This window comes from Hyperolius riggenbachi, chromosome 1 (assembly GCF_040937935.1).
Source record: "Hyperolius riggenbachi isolate aHypRig1 chromosome 1, aHypRig1.pri, whole genome shotgun sequence".
In the NCBI taxonomy this organism is placed as follows: Eukaryota; Metazoa; Chordata; class Amphibia; order Anura; family Hyperoliidae; genus Hyperolius; species Hyperolius riggenbachi.
In genome coordinates, this window is record NC_090646.1 from 450,791,203 (window position 1) to 450,808,363 (window position 17,161).

General features: G+C 41.7%; 1 protein-coding gene across 4 annotated transcripts in view; it reads left to right on the forward strand.

The window, feature by feature from the left end:
• Positions 1–17,161, forward strand: part of CHEK2 (checkpoint kinase 2) — an 81,109-nt gene that overhangs the window by 60,494 nt on the left and 3,454 nt on the right. For all 4 annotated transcript variants that reach the window (XM_068238733.1, XM_068238734.1, XM_068238735.1 and 1 more), the window contains exons 10-14: positions 9,408–9,494; positions 11,506–11,669; positions 14,026–14,141; positions 14,393–14,478; positions 15,991–16,062. In XM_068238733.1, the coding sequence (XP_068094834.1) occupies positions 9,408–9,494; positions 11,506–11,669; positions 14,026–14,141; positions 14,393–14,478; positions 15,991–16,062 (525 nt within the window). The remainder of the gene's footprint in view (positions 1–9,407; positions 9,495–11,505; positions 11,670–14,025; positions 14,142–14,392; positions 14,479–15,990; positions 16,063–17,161) is intronic.

Sequence of the window (17,161 nt, forward strand, 5' to 3'; positions counted from 1 at the left end):
TCTGGCCCCTGAGGGTCTGAATGAAGTGTTAGAAAAACTTTTTTAAATCTAACTTTTTACAGATCATCAGTCCTCTCTTTTATCGTTCCCCTTATATATTTTTAGAATTCTTTTTTTAATAACCTTTTTAATAATTACTTTATAACTACGATTTCTGGCAATCATCGAGTAAGTGATCTCACATATTTTATGGTATGTGTAATCTTTGAAAAAAAGTTTTGTTTTGTCTTTTTTTGTCTTAATTGTTGTCTCAATTTTTCTTATTGCTCTCTTTTTCTTTCTTTATTTTCTTCTTTTCCTTTTTTCGTCCCCCCCCCCCCCCCCCCCTTTTTTTTGCCCTTTTCTCCCCTTTTCATTTCCCTGAGGCTTGTACAAATACAGCTAAATATAATATGAAAATATACATAAACTCACTTTTAGGTGATGCTGCTTTAATATAACTGACCATGAGATGGCAACATCACATTATCAATAATTCCCCATGCAAACACATTCTCTACGCTACTTACAGATTTATAATTTATGTTTATAGAATGTTTTTGCCTGTCCTTTTTAGCAATATTCACTATCCCTAATGTCCCATATATATATATCTCCATTTAAATCACCCCGCAGGGAGCGAAACTAATACTGGCACACAAACCACTCACACCAACATGACGGCGCCAGCTCTAAATACAGAGTGCGCATGCACCAGCCTCTCCTCACGTTGTAACCCGGGGGGACGCGATAGTAGATCCGCATTTACCCCCTACATGCGTACATTGCGGCGTGACGTCAGCGTCACCTCTGGCCGCCCGTTCATCAGTTTTTACTACCGGAAGCAGCCGCGGGCTGCTCTTCCGGGTCAGACACCCATCTATGCTGGCATCCAGCGTCTTTATAACTCCAATCAGCTGCAATACCTTCTCACAGTTGGCGCTGGGCCCAATTATTGATACAGCTTCGGTGAGTACTGACATCGCAATCTTGTGTTGTCCTTCCTCTAACTTATTATATAGGCAATGTTCTACCATCCTTCCTGTTCTACATCTTGTAGCGTTATATTCATGCACTGTGCACTTTATAGGGTCTCAATGTGTTAGTCCGAATAGTTTAAATAAGTTCTATGGCAAATGAATTCCGCCTATTCATACAACTGTTTATGTATCCTGATGAGCTGTTTATCACTGAATCAGTCGCTATGCAACAAGAGTATATGTTATTAGTCCAATTTTTATAGGTACTTCATAGGTGTTTGTATTAATACAGAACTTTCGCAGTTTTATATGGACATATGTGTCCACCTTACTACAATATACCTTCACACGATCTAGTGCAAAATTGTCAAAAAAAGTGTCTGGCACCTAACTGTGTACATTACGAACCACTTTGATGTTGACAATGTTCAGGATTTTAAGTACCTGGCGTCCATTGGTATATTGTATTTCTTCTATTATTTTTGTCTCTGTCTCTTTAGTGTATCTGCAAATTGATTGCCTGATGAAGCGGGCATTTTGACCCGTGAAACGCGTTGCTTGCCTGGAGATCTCATAATAAATTATATTGTTTATATATAACGACTCATTGGCTGGTCATTATATACCTGAGGGTGGTAACCACCAAACCCCCCTCCTTTTAAACTGTTTTTAATAATTTTACTCTAATTTGGCGCCTCTGTTATCACACAACTTTCATATATCAAGTATGTTTGTTATCTTTTAGACTTGTGTATCAAGATATTAGACTTGGTGCACCCAAAAAAAATAAATGTCTGTGTGTTGACTTCAACATCAGACATCAGAGATGTTTTCCTTAAAGTGTACCTGAGACCTTCAGGCTGATTGGTCTCACTGTCTTCCCACGATGCCTGGATCCTCCGCTATGTAGCCCGATAATTCCGCAAGTCAATGCAGTCCGGCAGCACCCGCTCCCCTGTCACGCTTCGGCAGGCGCACAACTCTCCTGGCGATGGGACTCACCAACTTGCAACATTACCAGACCACCTATCAGAGGTTCCAGGCAGCGTGGGAAGATGAGGGACCGACCAGCCTGAAGGGGGCTGGAGGAAGCCCCAGGTATGTATATAACAATTTTTTTCCTCATCTCAGGTTTACTTTAATAATAGCTAAGGTAATAGCAAATGATCTGGTCAGGAGCTCTTTTGTCAGTTGTTTCCTACCGCACAGATATCCTACGCTGGATGCTAGAGCCACCTCATACAGATTTATTTATGAACCTTGCAAACAAAATGACATGGTGATGCCAAGCAACAACCACAGTCTTGAACCAAGACCACCCAATATTTTCGATCAAATGATCACATGGGTTAAGCAATAACTAGTATTTTCTCATATAACTGATAACTCTGTATCCCAAACAAGATCTTAATCTTGATATTAAGGAATTTTTCGGGGGAAATCAAACTTATTTAGATAGATCCAAGGTTAAGTAGGTAAGTATTGAGTCAAATCATCCGATAACCAATAAAATCACACTTTATTACAACATGTTAGAAACACACAAATACACTTTTATTCTTAAACAAAACCATCACAGAATGTATAAATTAACAATTATTACAGTAGTAATAAAATCAACCCAATATGGGTGCTTTTACAATGGAATAAAATCCCTATGTTACCGCCCAGGCCTAACACGGTTTTGCCAGATATACTGTTAGGGACAATAAATATTTGAGTCAATTTTACATCATAATTCAATACTGTCAAATGCCTGCCGAGATAATTATTGATTTTTCTCAACGCGTTTCGTGAACCTTATAACAAGTAACGGTCACTACCTCAGGAGTACAATTTTTCCCGGCTAAATAAAGGATCGTGTAAATGGTTAATACCCCCCAGTTTCACAAGAATATTTATTTCTGAATATATAGGTTGAGATCATCCAGACTGTTCTAAGTGGTTTCACATATCCACCCAGATGGAGGCTCATTAGAAACGAGCAATCCTGGTCTAATAAAAATCTGGCGAATCACTGACATATACAACGATTTCCCAGTTACAAAAATGTGTTGGATGCCTCACTGTCTGCATGGTATGATGGCGTAGGTGGTAAGAATTTAGCATGCGTTCTAACAACCACAGTCTTGCCCACGAAAATTACTGTAAGCATAATGCAAAAACGCATTTGCTGCCCATTTAATGAAACACAGATGAATATTGCACTTCTGCTAAAAATTGCGAAAATTGGTTAAAGGGACTACGAGCAGTGCAGAAACTATGGAAAGATGCAGCTCTTTCTCCTCTTTCCAATGATATATAAACCGCCGCCCTACGCCTTTTAGTTTTCGCTATTTTCGCGAGAGAAAACTAAAAGGCGTAGGGAGACGATTTGGGTGTCGCCAGAAAGAAGAGAAAGAGAGCTTTAAAATGATATCCATCTTTCCATAGTTACTTGTATTACACAGGACGACAGTTTCCCCAGTGTCAGCAGCTACATTCAGCAGAATGGAGCTGCTGACTTTAGGAAAAAGTCGCCCTGTGTAATACAATGTAACTATGGAAAGATGGATATCATTTTAAAGCTCTTTCTCCTCTTTCTGGCGACACCTAAATAGTCGCCCTACGCCTTTTAGTTTTCTCTATTTTCGCTATTGAAGCCGCGGCAATTTCAATCGCGAAAATAGCGAAAACTAAAAGCCGTAGGGCGGCGGTTTATATATCATTGGGAAGAGGAGAAAGAGAGCGTTTATATATCATTGGAAAGAGGAGAAAGAGCGCTTTAAAATGATATGCATCTTTCCATAGTTTCTGCACTGCTCGGAGGCCCTGTAGAGTTTTCGCATGCATGAAAAAAACCTTACATCGCAATTCCCCATTAACTTTCATTAGCTGTGGTAAAAAAAAAAGCACATGAAAATTCACATATGAACGTGAATTAGAACTGTAAAACAGGCATGCAAAAAAGCATATAATTTTTCACAATGGTAAGTGTGAACCCTGCATAAGGGTACATTCACACTTATCCCTGCAATTCCTGACCACCTTCCTATCTGGGTGGAGCTTCTGTCCACACCCCTCCCACAGTAGTCTTTTTTTTGTTCTCAGAAACTCTTCCCCATTCCATAAATTGTGCCATTTCTGTGGGATAGACTTGCCATGTTATGTCCTTCGATAAGAATGTTGGTGAATGTACAAACTCTGGCTACTTATCCTGTTGAACACTATAACAAGTGGTGGCAAGAGAACAGTATACTGCAGAGCAGGAGACGCCGAAACTGGTAGGGCGCAGGAGAGATAGCATTGGACATATTAAACTGTTTTTGTCATATGAATTACTGGATTATCTGGCCTGTGTTTATACTTTCAACCTAACATTTTAGCAGTAAAAGTGTCTTTGAATGATAGGAGTTTTTTCTGTTTGTGTCTATGCCTGTTGATTGTATCCCTAGAATTGACTATTATTGCTTGTGATGTTCTCTGTGTTTATTTACTTGAATACTTTAGGACATCAGCAGCTATTCTTATATTTGTATGGTTTTTTTTAACAAACACTGCCCTTTTGTCTTAGTAAGAGAACAGAGGCGCCAGCAGGATAAAAATTCTAAAAGTTGCTGGGGAGGCAGTGAAATGAAAGACTGTCTGAATTTATACAAACATTTATTAAAGGTACCCCAAGAATGCAACGCATTTTGCAGGCACAGCCTGCTACATCAGGCAATAAAGTGGAGGACAAACTGTGGACAAGAGACAACAAACATTGCTATTGCCTGATGAAGCAGGCTTTATCATTTTTTATCCTGCTGGCGCCTCTCTTCTCTTACTACGACACTGTCTGTCAGGAACCGGCCCGCGGCACGCCTGCGTATACGGTTCCCGACTACGGGTTTGATCAGATTAAGCGGGGAACAACCTTATTTAACCCCCTTGCCGGTTATCCCGAGCTCAGCTCGGGGTAACCTGCGCAGGAGGATTTCTCAGGCCCCGCTGGGCCGATTTGTATCAAATAAAAAGCAGCACACGCAGCCGGCACTTTGCCAGCCGCGTGTGCTACCTGATCGCCGCCGCAGCGGCGAAAGTAGGTACCCCCAGCCGCCCGAGCCCAGCGCAGCCGGAACAAACAGTTCCGGCCAGCGCTAAGGGCTGGATCGGAGGCGGCAGACGTCAGGACGTCGGCTGACGTCCATGACGTCACTCCGCTCGTCGCCATGGCGACGAGGAAAGCGAAACAAGGAAGGCCGCTCATTGCGGCCTTCCTTGTTACTTTTGATCGCCGGAGGCGATCGAAAGTGCGGATCCGGAGCGCCCTCTAGTGGGCTTTCATGCAGCCAACTTTCAGTTGGCTGCATGAAATAGTTTTTTTTTTTATTTAAAAAAAACCCTCCCGCAGCTTCCCTGGCGATTTTAATAGAACGCCAGGGAGGTTAAGCTACAAACAAGGCTGGAACCCCTCAAACACTTCCCACTGCCACCACTAGCGTTGCTAGACACGTCCCCTCAGCTGTCGAGGGCTAAACACGCAATCTGCGTTTTCGTATTTGGGTCAGCTTTGCGCTTAGGCCGAATACGAGAATGCCACGCACCCACACATACAGTACAGTTGTACAGTAACACAGCACAATCAGACAATGATTTGTAATGCAAGTTACACTGTCGTGCAGCAAACCTACTAACAGTCGTTCCGAACGATACTGTTAGACTTCCCACTCGGCTGTCGAGCGCAGAAGTGCCCCATACACACAATGCAATTACAATTTCATATGGTAGTGTTGCTCAAACATACAATTAGGCATGGACTTATACACAGCTACACTGCAGTCTCCTCTACGCTATGAGTGTTAGTTTAGTACCGCAGAAGTCAAGCTTATTAAATAACGATTTAATATTCCATAAAAACATAGAACAATGCAGAAAATAATTTATACAGAAGATGTACAAAAAATAAAAAAGTTACAAAGATAAAAATTACAAAAATAAGAGGTTACAAAGATACACACAAAAGCAATTTGCTTACCCAAATACACAGGGATCAAGATAAATGAATCTTGGACTTGGGTTCTGTGGACGGACACCCTTCTGATTGGATCAGGAGCCCCTTAGCTTGGGCCGGGAGTCCAGCCGCAGCTACCGTCAGAAGAGGACTGATTTGAGGTAGCTGTCCCCTGGTTTTTATAAGGAAATATTCGCCTCGAGGCTGTAAGCCTGTGTGGACGGGGGGGGGGGGAGACTAGATTTAATTACATCCTCAGTCATAATTGGATTTCCAGAGATCTAACATCCACAAAAAATGTACTATAGCCCACATACATGAAAAGACTTCCTCAGTCCATGTTACAGGCGACACCCCATTGTTGACCCTATTTCCTAGCTGATCAAAGATAAGGATAAAGTTTGCACCTCCACCAATAATTTAATTTCCTCACAGTGAAATAGTGTTTCTTCACCAAAAGTTGACATGCGTTAGACTTTTCCTGACTAGGCTTGCTTTGTGTATTGAGACAATGGGCCGTCTCCTGAGTTCAAAAAGCCAGGCAGATAATCCCATTAGCAGGGAACCACTTTCAGAGGAACTGCATTCAGAAACTCAAAGTACTTCATATGGTCAAGACAATACCCACTTCCTTGCCCCAAGCAATCAAAGGCAACAGCTCCCTTCTAGCAGACCTACATGGAACACAGGCAGAAAAATGAAAGAATATGTTCCTGTTATCCTTATATCATCAGCCTCATAACTAGCCGCTATATCATGACAGTGTCCACCCCTGGTAGAGGGATGACCTACCCCCTTCTTTCCGATCTACTGAGAGCGACATCTTAATCCCGAGTGAGGACAGGCCTAATCTCCTCACCTGCATATACAGTGGTTGCCTAAGTGGTAACCCATGTTTGTGAGTATCTACATCTCACGCTTTAATTTTTCACTTGTTTTCAACATACTACACTATATTAGGCTCTCAGTTTCTCCATTTTAACTGTCCTTTTGTGTATTTATTTGTAGTATTTAAAACAGTACTTGTAGTTTGGGCTTTCTGCAGGCACACTAACATGTGCATGCAGTCCAATGAAATATTCATTCCTGAAATAAAATGTTAACTATTTTAGAGCTAGAGCCTTTTCTAACCCTTGTGTGAAGCACAGCAGTGTTTTTATTAAAGGTATATCTCAATGACATTATTTTTATGTATTATATACACAGTCATAAATCACAGCTGACATTTCATAGCACTTAAAACCCACACTGAACTCCGTCTCTGCTCTGCCATCCTAATCATTCATTTATGCTGAAGTCTCCATTGCTGCTTATAGAATTACCATGCATCATTTCAGCAAACAGCCAAATACAATTGTAACATGGAAATATTGGAAATGTTGTGCATCTTCTTGCATTTGAAAGGGATTGTCCACACAACTGTGTATTTACTTAAATTAACTATACTTTGGTAATTTGCATTCCTCTTGCACACTGCTTAGCCAACTCCACCTATCTACTATTGCAGCTTTCTGTCACCACGAACCACCTTATTGGACAATGAATTGTCACACTGCTACGGTCCTCCCCATTTTGTCCCATATTCCTCTCTGTCACATGAAACCTGATTGGGGCCTCCTCTTTTTCATATTACTTAATGTGGTCATACATCTATCGATTTTGCGGACTGATTGACCATCCGGTTCGATAATTTTATCGAATCAGATGAAAATCGGCATGGCAATGTGCATGCCCGATTGCCAATTGGATGGATTTCGGGCTGACTTGCTCAGCGGAAATGGCATGCAATATCACCCCACCTGTTCCAGCCGCTCCTGCTTCCGCATCCCACGTGGCTGCAGCATATAGTACGTGGCGTGTGTGTGACGTTACACATGTGCTATACGCGGCAGCCATGTGGGATGCAAATGGACACTATCTGCAGCTGAACACTATCTGCAGCTGGAAAGGGTGAGATTGGAATGCATGGGCAGCAGGGGCGCACAATAACTTTTGGGGGGCAGTGTTGCAAGTGGCAGAGGTCGATTTCCAAGAGATTTCATGCTGAAATCAATTGGGAACCAGCCTGTGGTGTATGGGCAGCCAACAGATCACTCCGATCAGAGAGAGATCTGTCTCTTAAGGTGGCCGTACACTCGTTAGATTAGCAGCAGATAGATCATCAGATAGATTTTATGTGTTTAGGAACATTTTTTACTAGGAACAGATTTCCAAAGGATTTCAGTATGAAATCTATTGAAAATCGATCTGATGGCATTTTGTTGCCATCAGATTTCCATTAGGTCCAATGCAAAATGATAAGCCATCTCAAGAGATAAGCCTAAATGTTCCAACATGTCAGATCGATTGAAATCAGACGCAAATTGATCGGTTTGTCAATCGATTGATTTCGATCGGCCGACAATCGGCTGAGTGTATGGGTCCCTTTAGTCAGTCTGCCCATATTATATGTCTGGGCACCTTTACAGTTCAGCCACACAGCGTTTGCTTCAATTGTCACTGACAGAAGTGACCGCTCTAATCTAGCTTCTGTGCATGGCTTACTGATAACCTAATCTCCACCATTTAAAGGGAAACTGAAGTGAGGAAACCTAACTTCAGATTTGATACATACCTAAATAGAGGTAAGACTGAATAACAGAGCCTTCCCTGTCCTCTGTCGCTCCTGTGCTGTCCCTGGTTCAAGTTATTCAACCTGCTAGGTTCAGGACTCATCGGGCAACCTTCAGAGCTTGCATTCACGAGTACTTCTGAAGATGAGCGCCTCTGTACTGCACACTCAAATGAGTTCAGGCTCGTGCATGCGCAATATGAATGCGCTCATCATCAGAACTACTAGAGGATGGGAGTAGTTCCGAAAGCTGCCCGAGGAGTACCGAATAACTAGCAGAATGAAAATCCTAACCTGAAGTGAGTTTCCTTGCTTGAGGTTTGCTTTAAACAATTCCAAACTTTAACATCTCTCATTTGCACCAAGGGCACCAACTTAGGGCTCTTTCATACCAGTGCTGATTTCTGGCGTTTTGACGCAAAGTCAATACTTTGCATTAACCAAGGTAAAATGAAAGTCCATAAACTTTCATTTAACCTTTCACATCCAACACTGCGTTTTAGCGCATTGCGATACGCGTAGCTGGGAGCTTTTAATCGTCCGGCATCTAGGTTTTCCCGTTGGGTGAATTCAACGTGGCACCGCAACATCCCAACGTACACGCCGCAGATTGTAACGCTTGCAGGAAATCGGCTCCTGCAAGCATTATGTAATGTGAAAGAGCTCTTAACCCAGTTCTTTTCCCTAACATAACCTTAACCATGACCTAACACTATCTTAACAAACCTTGACCTTTTTATCCCCTATTGCTAGTTGACATCCTGAGCCCAGATGGCCAGTTGTGTAAAGCAATGTTTCACAATAAATTTACTTTTGGTATATCACGTTCTTGAATACTAATCTTGTTAACATGTCTTGTTTTTAGTACTTGCATGAGAATGGGGTCATACATAGAGATCTAAAGCTTGAAAATGTGCTGCTATCATCCTCTAATGAAGAATGTTGTATAAAGGTGAGAATTATGAAGTTTTATTTGCACATTTAATGAAAGCAATTTAATGAAAACAATAGGACAAATACTGACCAACATAGAAAGCATCTGAGGTGTTTATAAACCAGTGAAAGTTTCCAAGTAGCATATGGATAATCTGTGAATAAACATAACAGATTTAAGTGATGGATGCAGTACATGTGCCGTCCTGTTTATGTGTATGTCTTGCTTGGATACTTCTCCTGGTGCAACTAATATTCGAGCTTTACATAAAAATTAAAGAAAGGTAGTTGTCCAATCCTAATGGGAGCCAGAGTTTCCATTTAGCATTTCCTGTAGAAACAGACATGAATGAAACATCAAATCTGTAGAGGGGATGTTCTTCTCATATACATCTGCCATCAGGGTAGATCCTAAAAGTCTAGTTTCTCTAGCAGGGGTAGTGACTTACCTCCTGCACAATGAAAGTGCTTCCAATAAACTTTCATTGGGAAGGAGTCACTACCTTTCCTACCTTTTGAATTGTTTTTAAGTATTTTATACTTTTTGGCACCTCCAATTACCTCCTGTGTTAACCCCACTTTGATGACTTGGGGGGATTTTATCCTCCCTTCCTCTTTGGCCTCAGAAGATAATACCCAACACTAATACCCAAAAGTGTCCTATTTGAAATATGCTATATTTATTTATTTATTGTATTTATAAAGTGCCAACATATTACGCAGCGCTAATATACCATTTAATAGGCCTGGTAGAGTAGGGAGTCTTTACATATAAAGTTATTTTATTAGTTAGTGCAATGTTGTTAAAGCGGTATTGTCACCATAAAAATCAAATTTCAACAGCAACTGGTCTGAGCGTATTAAGTGATAAAGATGCTAATCCTGCATTCAAAACTTGCTAAACTTTTTCTGCTGTCATGGTTTGTAGTTATCACATACTTAAAAAGCGCTGGCCCTAGTGCCAAACCGTGTCAAAGAGTTGAATGCTGGAAGTTATTTTTATCTATAATATATTCCTCCTCTTCCATTTATTTCCCTATCTAGCTGCTTATCAGAAACACCCTCTGAATACTTGTGTTTACAAGCAAGGCTGATGTGACTCAGGGATTGGAGGATAATACAGTGCAGTTGTTAGTATACACCTCAGTGGGAGTTACTGAAGACTCTGGAAGGAGGGGAGCTAATGAATACACAATGAGCAAGAGAAGGGAGGGGGAAACAAGAGTCGGAGGATGTGATGTCAGCATTAGCTTGGCAAGATGGCCACTGCCTAGAATAGGATTTTCTGCTTTTCCTTTATAAAATTCACAGGAATCATTACGTGGCTAGCACAATACATCTGTTATGTAAGTAGAAGTAGTATTTATTTACTTATATATGTGTTTTTTATTTCTAGGTTAGCATGAGTGTCGCTTGTTCTTAAATGGCAAGTCAGCATTGTAGGAAAGGAAAACCTAATTCTTCAATAACTCCCTTACCTTGATGAGTGTAGAAGGGATGTGCAGCAAAGCTTTACACAGATATGTTCTCAGAGTAGTGTCAGGAGTCATTTCTGATTTGTAATTTAAAGAGGCAGTGTCGTGACATGTAGTAGAATGCAGTAAATTATTCCAGATACCCACTTTTATGGTAATTTTCCTGGTTTCAGCATCTGAAACACTTCCTATATTTATATATTGCTGTAAATTGGTATGTAGCCTCACCCTCCCAGAGATGTTTGACCTTGGCTGTTTTGTTATGTGGAATTCTCCTCCTAGAGCATTCTGGGAGACCAGACATTCTTTTCTCTGGCTTCAGGACACACAGTAAACAAACATTCCAAGTGTTGCAATTACCAGCAGTAAAGATGTCACCACCTGTGATACATTTAACAATGTAAATTAGGGTTAGGAAATATTTTATAATGGGCAAACACCGAGTAAACCATTTATAAAGGAATATTGTAAAAAAATAAGCAGTTTAATTCATTACGTTATATTCAATAAAGTAACTGTTTCATTTTATGATCCCACTTTCCTTCCATTGTGTAGATCACAGATTTTGGCCAGTCCAAAATTCTTGGAGAAACCTCTTTAATGAAGACCTTATGTGGAACTCCCACCTATTTGGCTCCGGAGGTGCTGAGTACACTGGGCACAGCAGGTTACAGCAGTGCGGTGGATTACTGGAGTTTAGGAGTCATACTCTTTGTGTGGTAAGCTTGTTGTAGCTTATTTATACTTTCAGAAGGATGAGAAAGTAGACAAATTGCCGAAGCAACACTAGTCTGTTTTATTACCTAACGTGAACTGGTCACATACTAGGCAGTGCTAGTCCTACCAAACTTCTGACTGATGCTCCCTGATCTCAGTACAGATCAGGAATAACCACCGACTGGTGCTCCCTGATCTCAGTACAGATCAGGAATAGTAACAAACTGATGCTCCCTGATCTCAGTACAGATCAGGAATAGTAACCAACTGATGCTCCCTGATCTCAGTACAGATCAGGAATAGTAACCCGACTAATGCTCCCTGATCTCAGTACAGATCAGGAATAGTAACCGACTGATGCTCCCTGATCTCAGTACAGATCAGGAATAGTAACCGACTGATGCTCCCTGATCTCAGTACAGATCAGGAATAGTAACCGACTGATGCTCCCTGATCTCAGTACAGATCAGGAATAGTAACCGACTGATGCTCCCTGATCTCAGTACAGATCAGGAATAACCACCGACTGGTGCTCCCTGATCTCAGTACAGATCAGGAATAGTAACCCGACTGATGCTCCCTGATCTCAGTACAGATCAGGAATAGTAACCGACTGAAGCTTCCTGATCTCAGTCCAGATCAGGAATAGTAACCGACTGATGCTCCCTGATCTCAGTACAGATCAGGAATAGTAACCGACTGATGCTCCCTGATCTCAGTACAGATCAGGAATAGTAACCGACTGATGCACCCTGATCTCAGTACAGATCAGGAATAGTAACTGACTGAAGCTTCCTGATCTCAGTACAGATCAGGAATAGTAACCGACTGATGCTCCCTGATCTCAGTACAGATCAGGAATAGTAACCGACTGATGCACCCTGATCTCAGTACAGATCAGGAATAGTAACCGACTGATGCTCCCTGATCTCAGTACAGATCAGGAATAGTAACCGACTGAAGCTTCCTGATCTCAGTACAGATCAGGAATAGTAACCGACTGATGCTCCCTGATCTCAGGAATAGTAACCGACTGATGCTCCCTGATCTCAGTACAGATCAGGAATAACCACCGACTGGTGCTCCCTGATCTCAGTACAGATCAGGAATAGTAACCGACTGATGCTCCCTGATCTCAGTACAGATCAGGAATAGTAACCGACTGATGCTCCCTGATCTCAGTACAGATCAGGAATAACCACCGACTGGTGCTCACTGATCTCAGTACAGATCAGGAATAGTAACCCGACTGATGCTTCCTGATCTCAGTACAGATCAGGAATAGTAACCGACTGATGCTCCCTGATCTCAGTACAGATCAGGAATAGTAACCGACTGGTGCTCCCCTGATCTCAGTACTAGGGATGATCGGAACGAACGAATTCCGTTCCGCCGGAATTTGCGGATTCCGGCAGGTCTAAATTCCGTCGCTATGAAAATTTCGCCAGATTTTTACGAAATTCCGCGGATTCCGACGGAAAAATTAAAATAATCGCAAAAGGAACCTTGTTTATGCTATAGGGTAGCCCATAGACCCTATACACTATTCCCTTTGTCCTTTCCTACCTCCCTTCCTTCCTCCTTCCTCTCTCCCTCCCTCCTCCAGGAGGGAGGAGGGTCTCGTCCTCCAGAGAATTGTAGAATTTCAAAAGCCAGCTTACATACCTTGGCTGGGAATTGAACCCAGGTCTTGGCCAGGAATTGAACCCAGGTCTGAGTGTGTGGTAGGTAGCTCACTTCACCACTATACCACCACCAACACTACATGCTGAAGCCAGCCTAACAGGCTGTTTCCTGTAGCGTGGATCGGGGGGTTGGCCTTAGAGCTGCGCAGCAGCTCCGGCCGCCATCTTTGTACAGGCTGGAGAGCCCGACCCGGGCCGCGCGGTCAGGGACCGTTCGGGGGGGCTATTGAGTGGCGGGGACCCGGCGGGAGGGCGCGGACGGCGTCCTCCGTGCCTTACAAGCTGACGCAGGTAGCTAACTTTTTTTTTTTTTTCTCTATTCTTGGCCTAAGGAACTACAAATCCCACAATGCATTGCGAGGAAGTCTGACAGCCACAGTCAGGGAACTACAAGTCCCATAATGCATTTGCCTTTATGAATCATGACTGTGGCTGTCAGACTCCCTCGCAATGCATTGTGGGATTTGTAGTTCCCTAACAGCTCGAGAGCCAAGTTTGCAGATCACTGTCCTAGTGTGTGGTCAGCTTTACTCTGTATAAGGTCTTCTGAAATCAGACTGCTCTGAGTAAAAGAAATAACCTAATATAATTTTCTTTAGCCAGTAAAACTTATATGTTCACAGCAGTGCTAAAGGGTTCCAGTTGTGAATTTATTTCTCCCACTGTATTGTAGCCTTAGTGGATACCCACCTTTTTCAGAACAAAATTCGAAGATTCCTCTGAGAGAGCAAATCACAGGAGGACATTACACCTTCATCCCTGCTGCTTGGCAGAATATATCAAAGCCAGGTAGTAAACACAATATTTATTCCATTGCTTCCCACTTTTCCATGCGTTGTTGATTTCATGTGTATGTCAGCTGTTGTATCATTAATGGTTGTATGAACATCAGGACTATGCCTTAAAAACTGCAGTTGGTGCTATCTGAGCCTTTTCTGTTCCTATCATTGTAACTTCTTAGAATAGGTTTTCTGGCTTGTAAGTTTAATTTAAATATGAATCTCTAGTATAGCTGAAGTGAGCATAACATTTTTCTTTAGCTTTAGATCTTGTAAAGAAATTGTTGGTTGTTGATCCTGAAAAAAGACTGACAACAAAGGAGGCTTTGGAACACCCTTGGCTACAGGTAATGGCTCAGTCTCTACTACTTTTAGTAAGTCACATTCTTGACACCTCCCTATTAACCCACCTAAAGTTATGGATAACCAGAACTACCAAGAGGAAAGTGAAAGGAGCCTAAAAGCTATGGAAAGGAGTTATTGCCTATTTAAAATAGAAGGTAGTTGCAGGCCATCGTTTCCAGGATATACCCATAAAACAAGACCATAATGTATCACTTCAGGGACAGTAGGTAGAGCTATGCAAATCATTTCTTTTTACCCTTCTAGGCCAAGCATGCATTCAGAGTTGCATACTTATAGAAAATCACCAAGTTATGGGCTTGCTAATGGAAAAAGCATGGTTAAGATTCCATAAGTGTGATTAGAATGCGATTTTACCTGATCGCAAGCATCAGTCCTGCTGTATTTCTTGTGTGTTTGCACTTGTGTGGAAAGTTTTATAGGAGTGTAGGAAAATCTTATAGCAATCACAGTGCTGTGTGATTTTCTTGCTATTCAACAAAAAAATGTTTTTCTGTTGCAAACACAATTGCAATGTGACACCAGTTAGATTGAGTGATAATTGTGTCCGCAACGTGTGCAGTGGGCATACATACAATCACGATTCCAAGTGCAAAACAGCCCTAAAGGCTTCAGATCTGCTGTAAATGACAAGTTCTGGATGCATGCTTGGCCCATTGTGCTGCAGCATTGGTTTACAGCCTTGAATTTTGGCATTTTCCACCAATTACATTTAAAGGACATCTGTCAAAGAATACATTTTTACCATGATGCCATTAGTGTAGCTTAAAAAATAAATTAGTGGCCCCTTTCACCTTGCTGATGGGGTTGAACTGAGGAAGAGCCCACTGCTTCACAAGGGATGCTGCTCTGTAACGAAATGTATGACACAATCCAGTAACTGGTCCTTACCCCCCATCATCCCACCCCCCCAGCTGTGTAACTTCATTGATTTTTGCCAAACAATGTGCTGTTTTCTGTACAATTCGATTGTAAATGTTGCGTTGAAAGATTGAATCTGATGAAAATATTGTACAGTTTTATTGTACAGTTTATGGGCACCTTAAGACTTAAAGAGAACCTGAAGGAAAAAAATGCCTCTGGGGGGTGCTTACCTCAGGCGCGGGAACCTTCTGGATCCTAAATAGGCTTCTCCGTCCTCCTCAGCAGGGGGGATCCAGTGCTGGGACCTCCAAAAGTCTGCTTGTTGCATGCACCCTGTGTGCATGCACACTAGCAGCTCTCCACTCTGGCTCCGGCGGAAATAGCTGTTCCCTATCGGGTCCACTCTACTGCACAGGCACAAGGTCTAAAGGTTCCTGGTCGCAAGAAAGCTGCTGTGACTGAAAGCAGTTGGACGATTTTAAATACTTGCTTAGATTTGAGCAGTTTATTTTATTTATTTTCTAAGAATAAAATTTTAGCATGAAATGTCTGTACACTTGTGCTACAGCTGAGATGTGCTGTGAGCAATATGTGGTAAGCCATAACAGTTCTGTCTTATTCATTCTTCTCAGGATGACGACATGAAAAGGAGAGCTGAGAGATTAATGTATGATGCCGTACACACAATGCCTCCTCCTTCAAAGGTAACTGATGTATTATTCCGCTATTACACAGGGATGCCTCCAATAATAATATAGAATTTCATTGGTAATTATTAAAGTGCCTACTATCTAAACATATTTTGTTAATCCAAAGACATAACAAAAGTTGTTTAGGTGATACCTTTAATGACTAACTGTACAGTTCGGTAACATGCCTAAGGAAGAAACGTATGTTTTGCCTTTACAGTTAGACATTAAAGGCATCATCTAAACAACTTTTATTGTTGTGTCTTCAGATTCTCAGATTATATCCTTTGGAATTTCACAAGGGACACACCCATATATGGTTTGGTATTTCTCAGAGACATACCCTTATATGGTTTGGATTTGTTCAAAGGACACACCCATATATGGTGTGACATTGCTTGGGGGGGACCCCCATGTATGGTTTGGCATTGCGGTGAGGACACACCCATATATGGATCGGTATTGCTCATGAAACACATGTTGGACGCACTTTTTTTACTTTATTTGAATAATTTCCTTCCTTGATATTCAGTGAACTGGCTTAATGCAAAATACTGCAGTGCTTTGATAACTAATGTCCTCCATTTCCAACAGCTACAGGTTTTCCTATCTGTCTGTGTACCTAGTCGTCTGATTGCATGTATTTTGAAAGCGCAAGAGGTTAAAGGGACACTTAAAGGAATACTATTAATACCCAAGTGTTCTAAAATGACAATGTACAAATGTCTAAGTAGCTGTGTAAACATTTTCCTACTTTTCATGTTAAATATCAGAGGCAAACGCTGTAATTTGAGGGTAGGATTTAGCTATATTGGGACAAATCAATTGCAGAAGGGGTGTCTGCTTTAATGCACAGCCAGAGTTGCATATCAGACTATAGAAAGCAAATATCAAACATATCAAACTCTGAAAGCAAAAACAGTATGAAAAGCTGTGACAATTAGTTACATTTCCTCTGCTCACTTCAGTCAGAAACACAGGACTCAGAAGCTGCAGCTGTTGGGAGCTCTCTCTCTCTCTCTCTGTCACACACAGTTACACATAGAGTTAACTGATCAATTGTGAGGGGAATTTCCCCTCTCCTCATGGCTCAGGCTGCCGTCAGTTTTGGTGT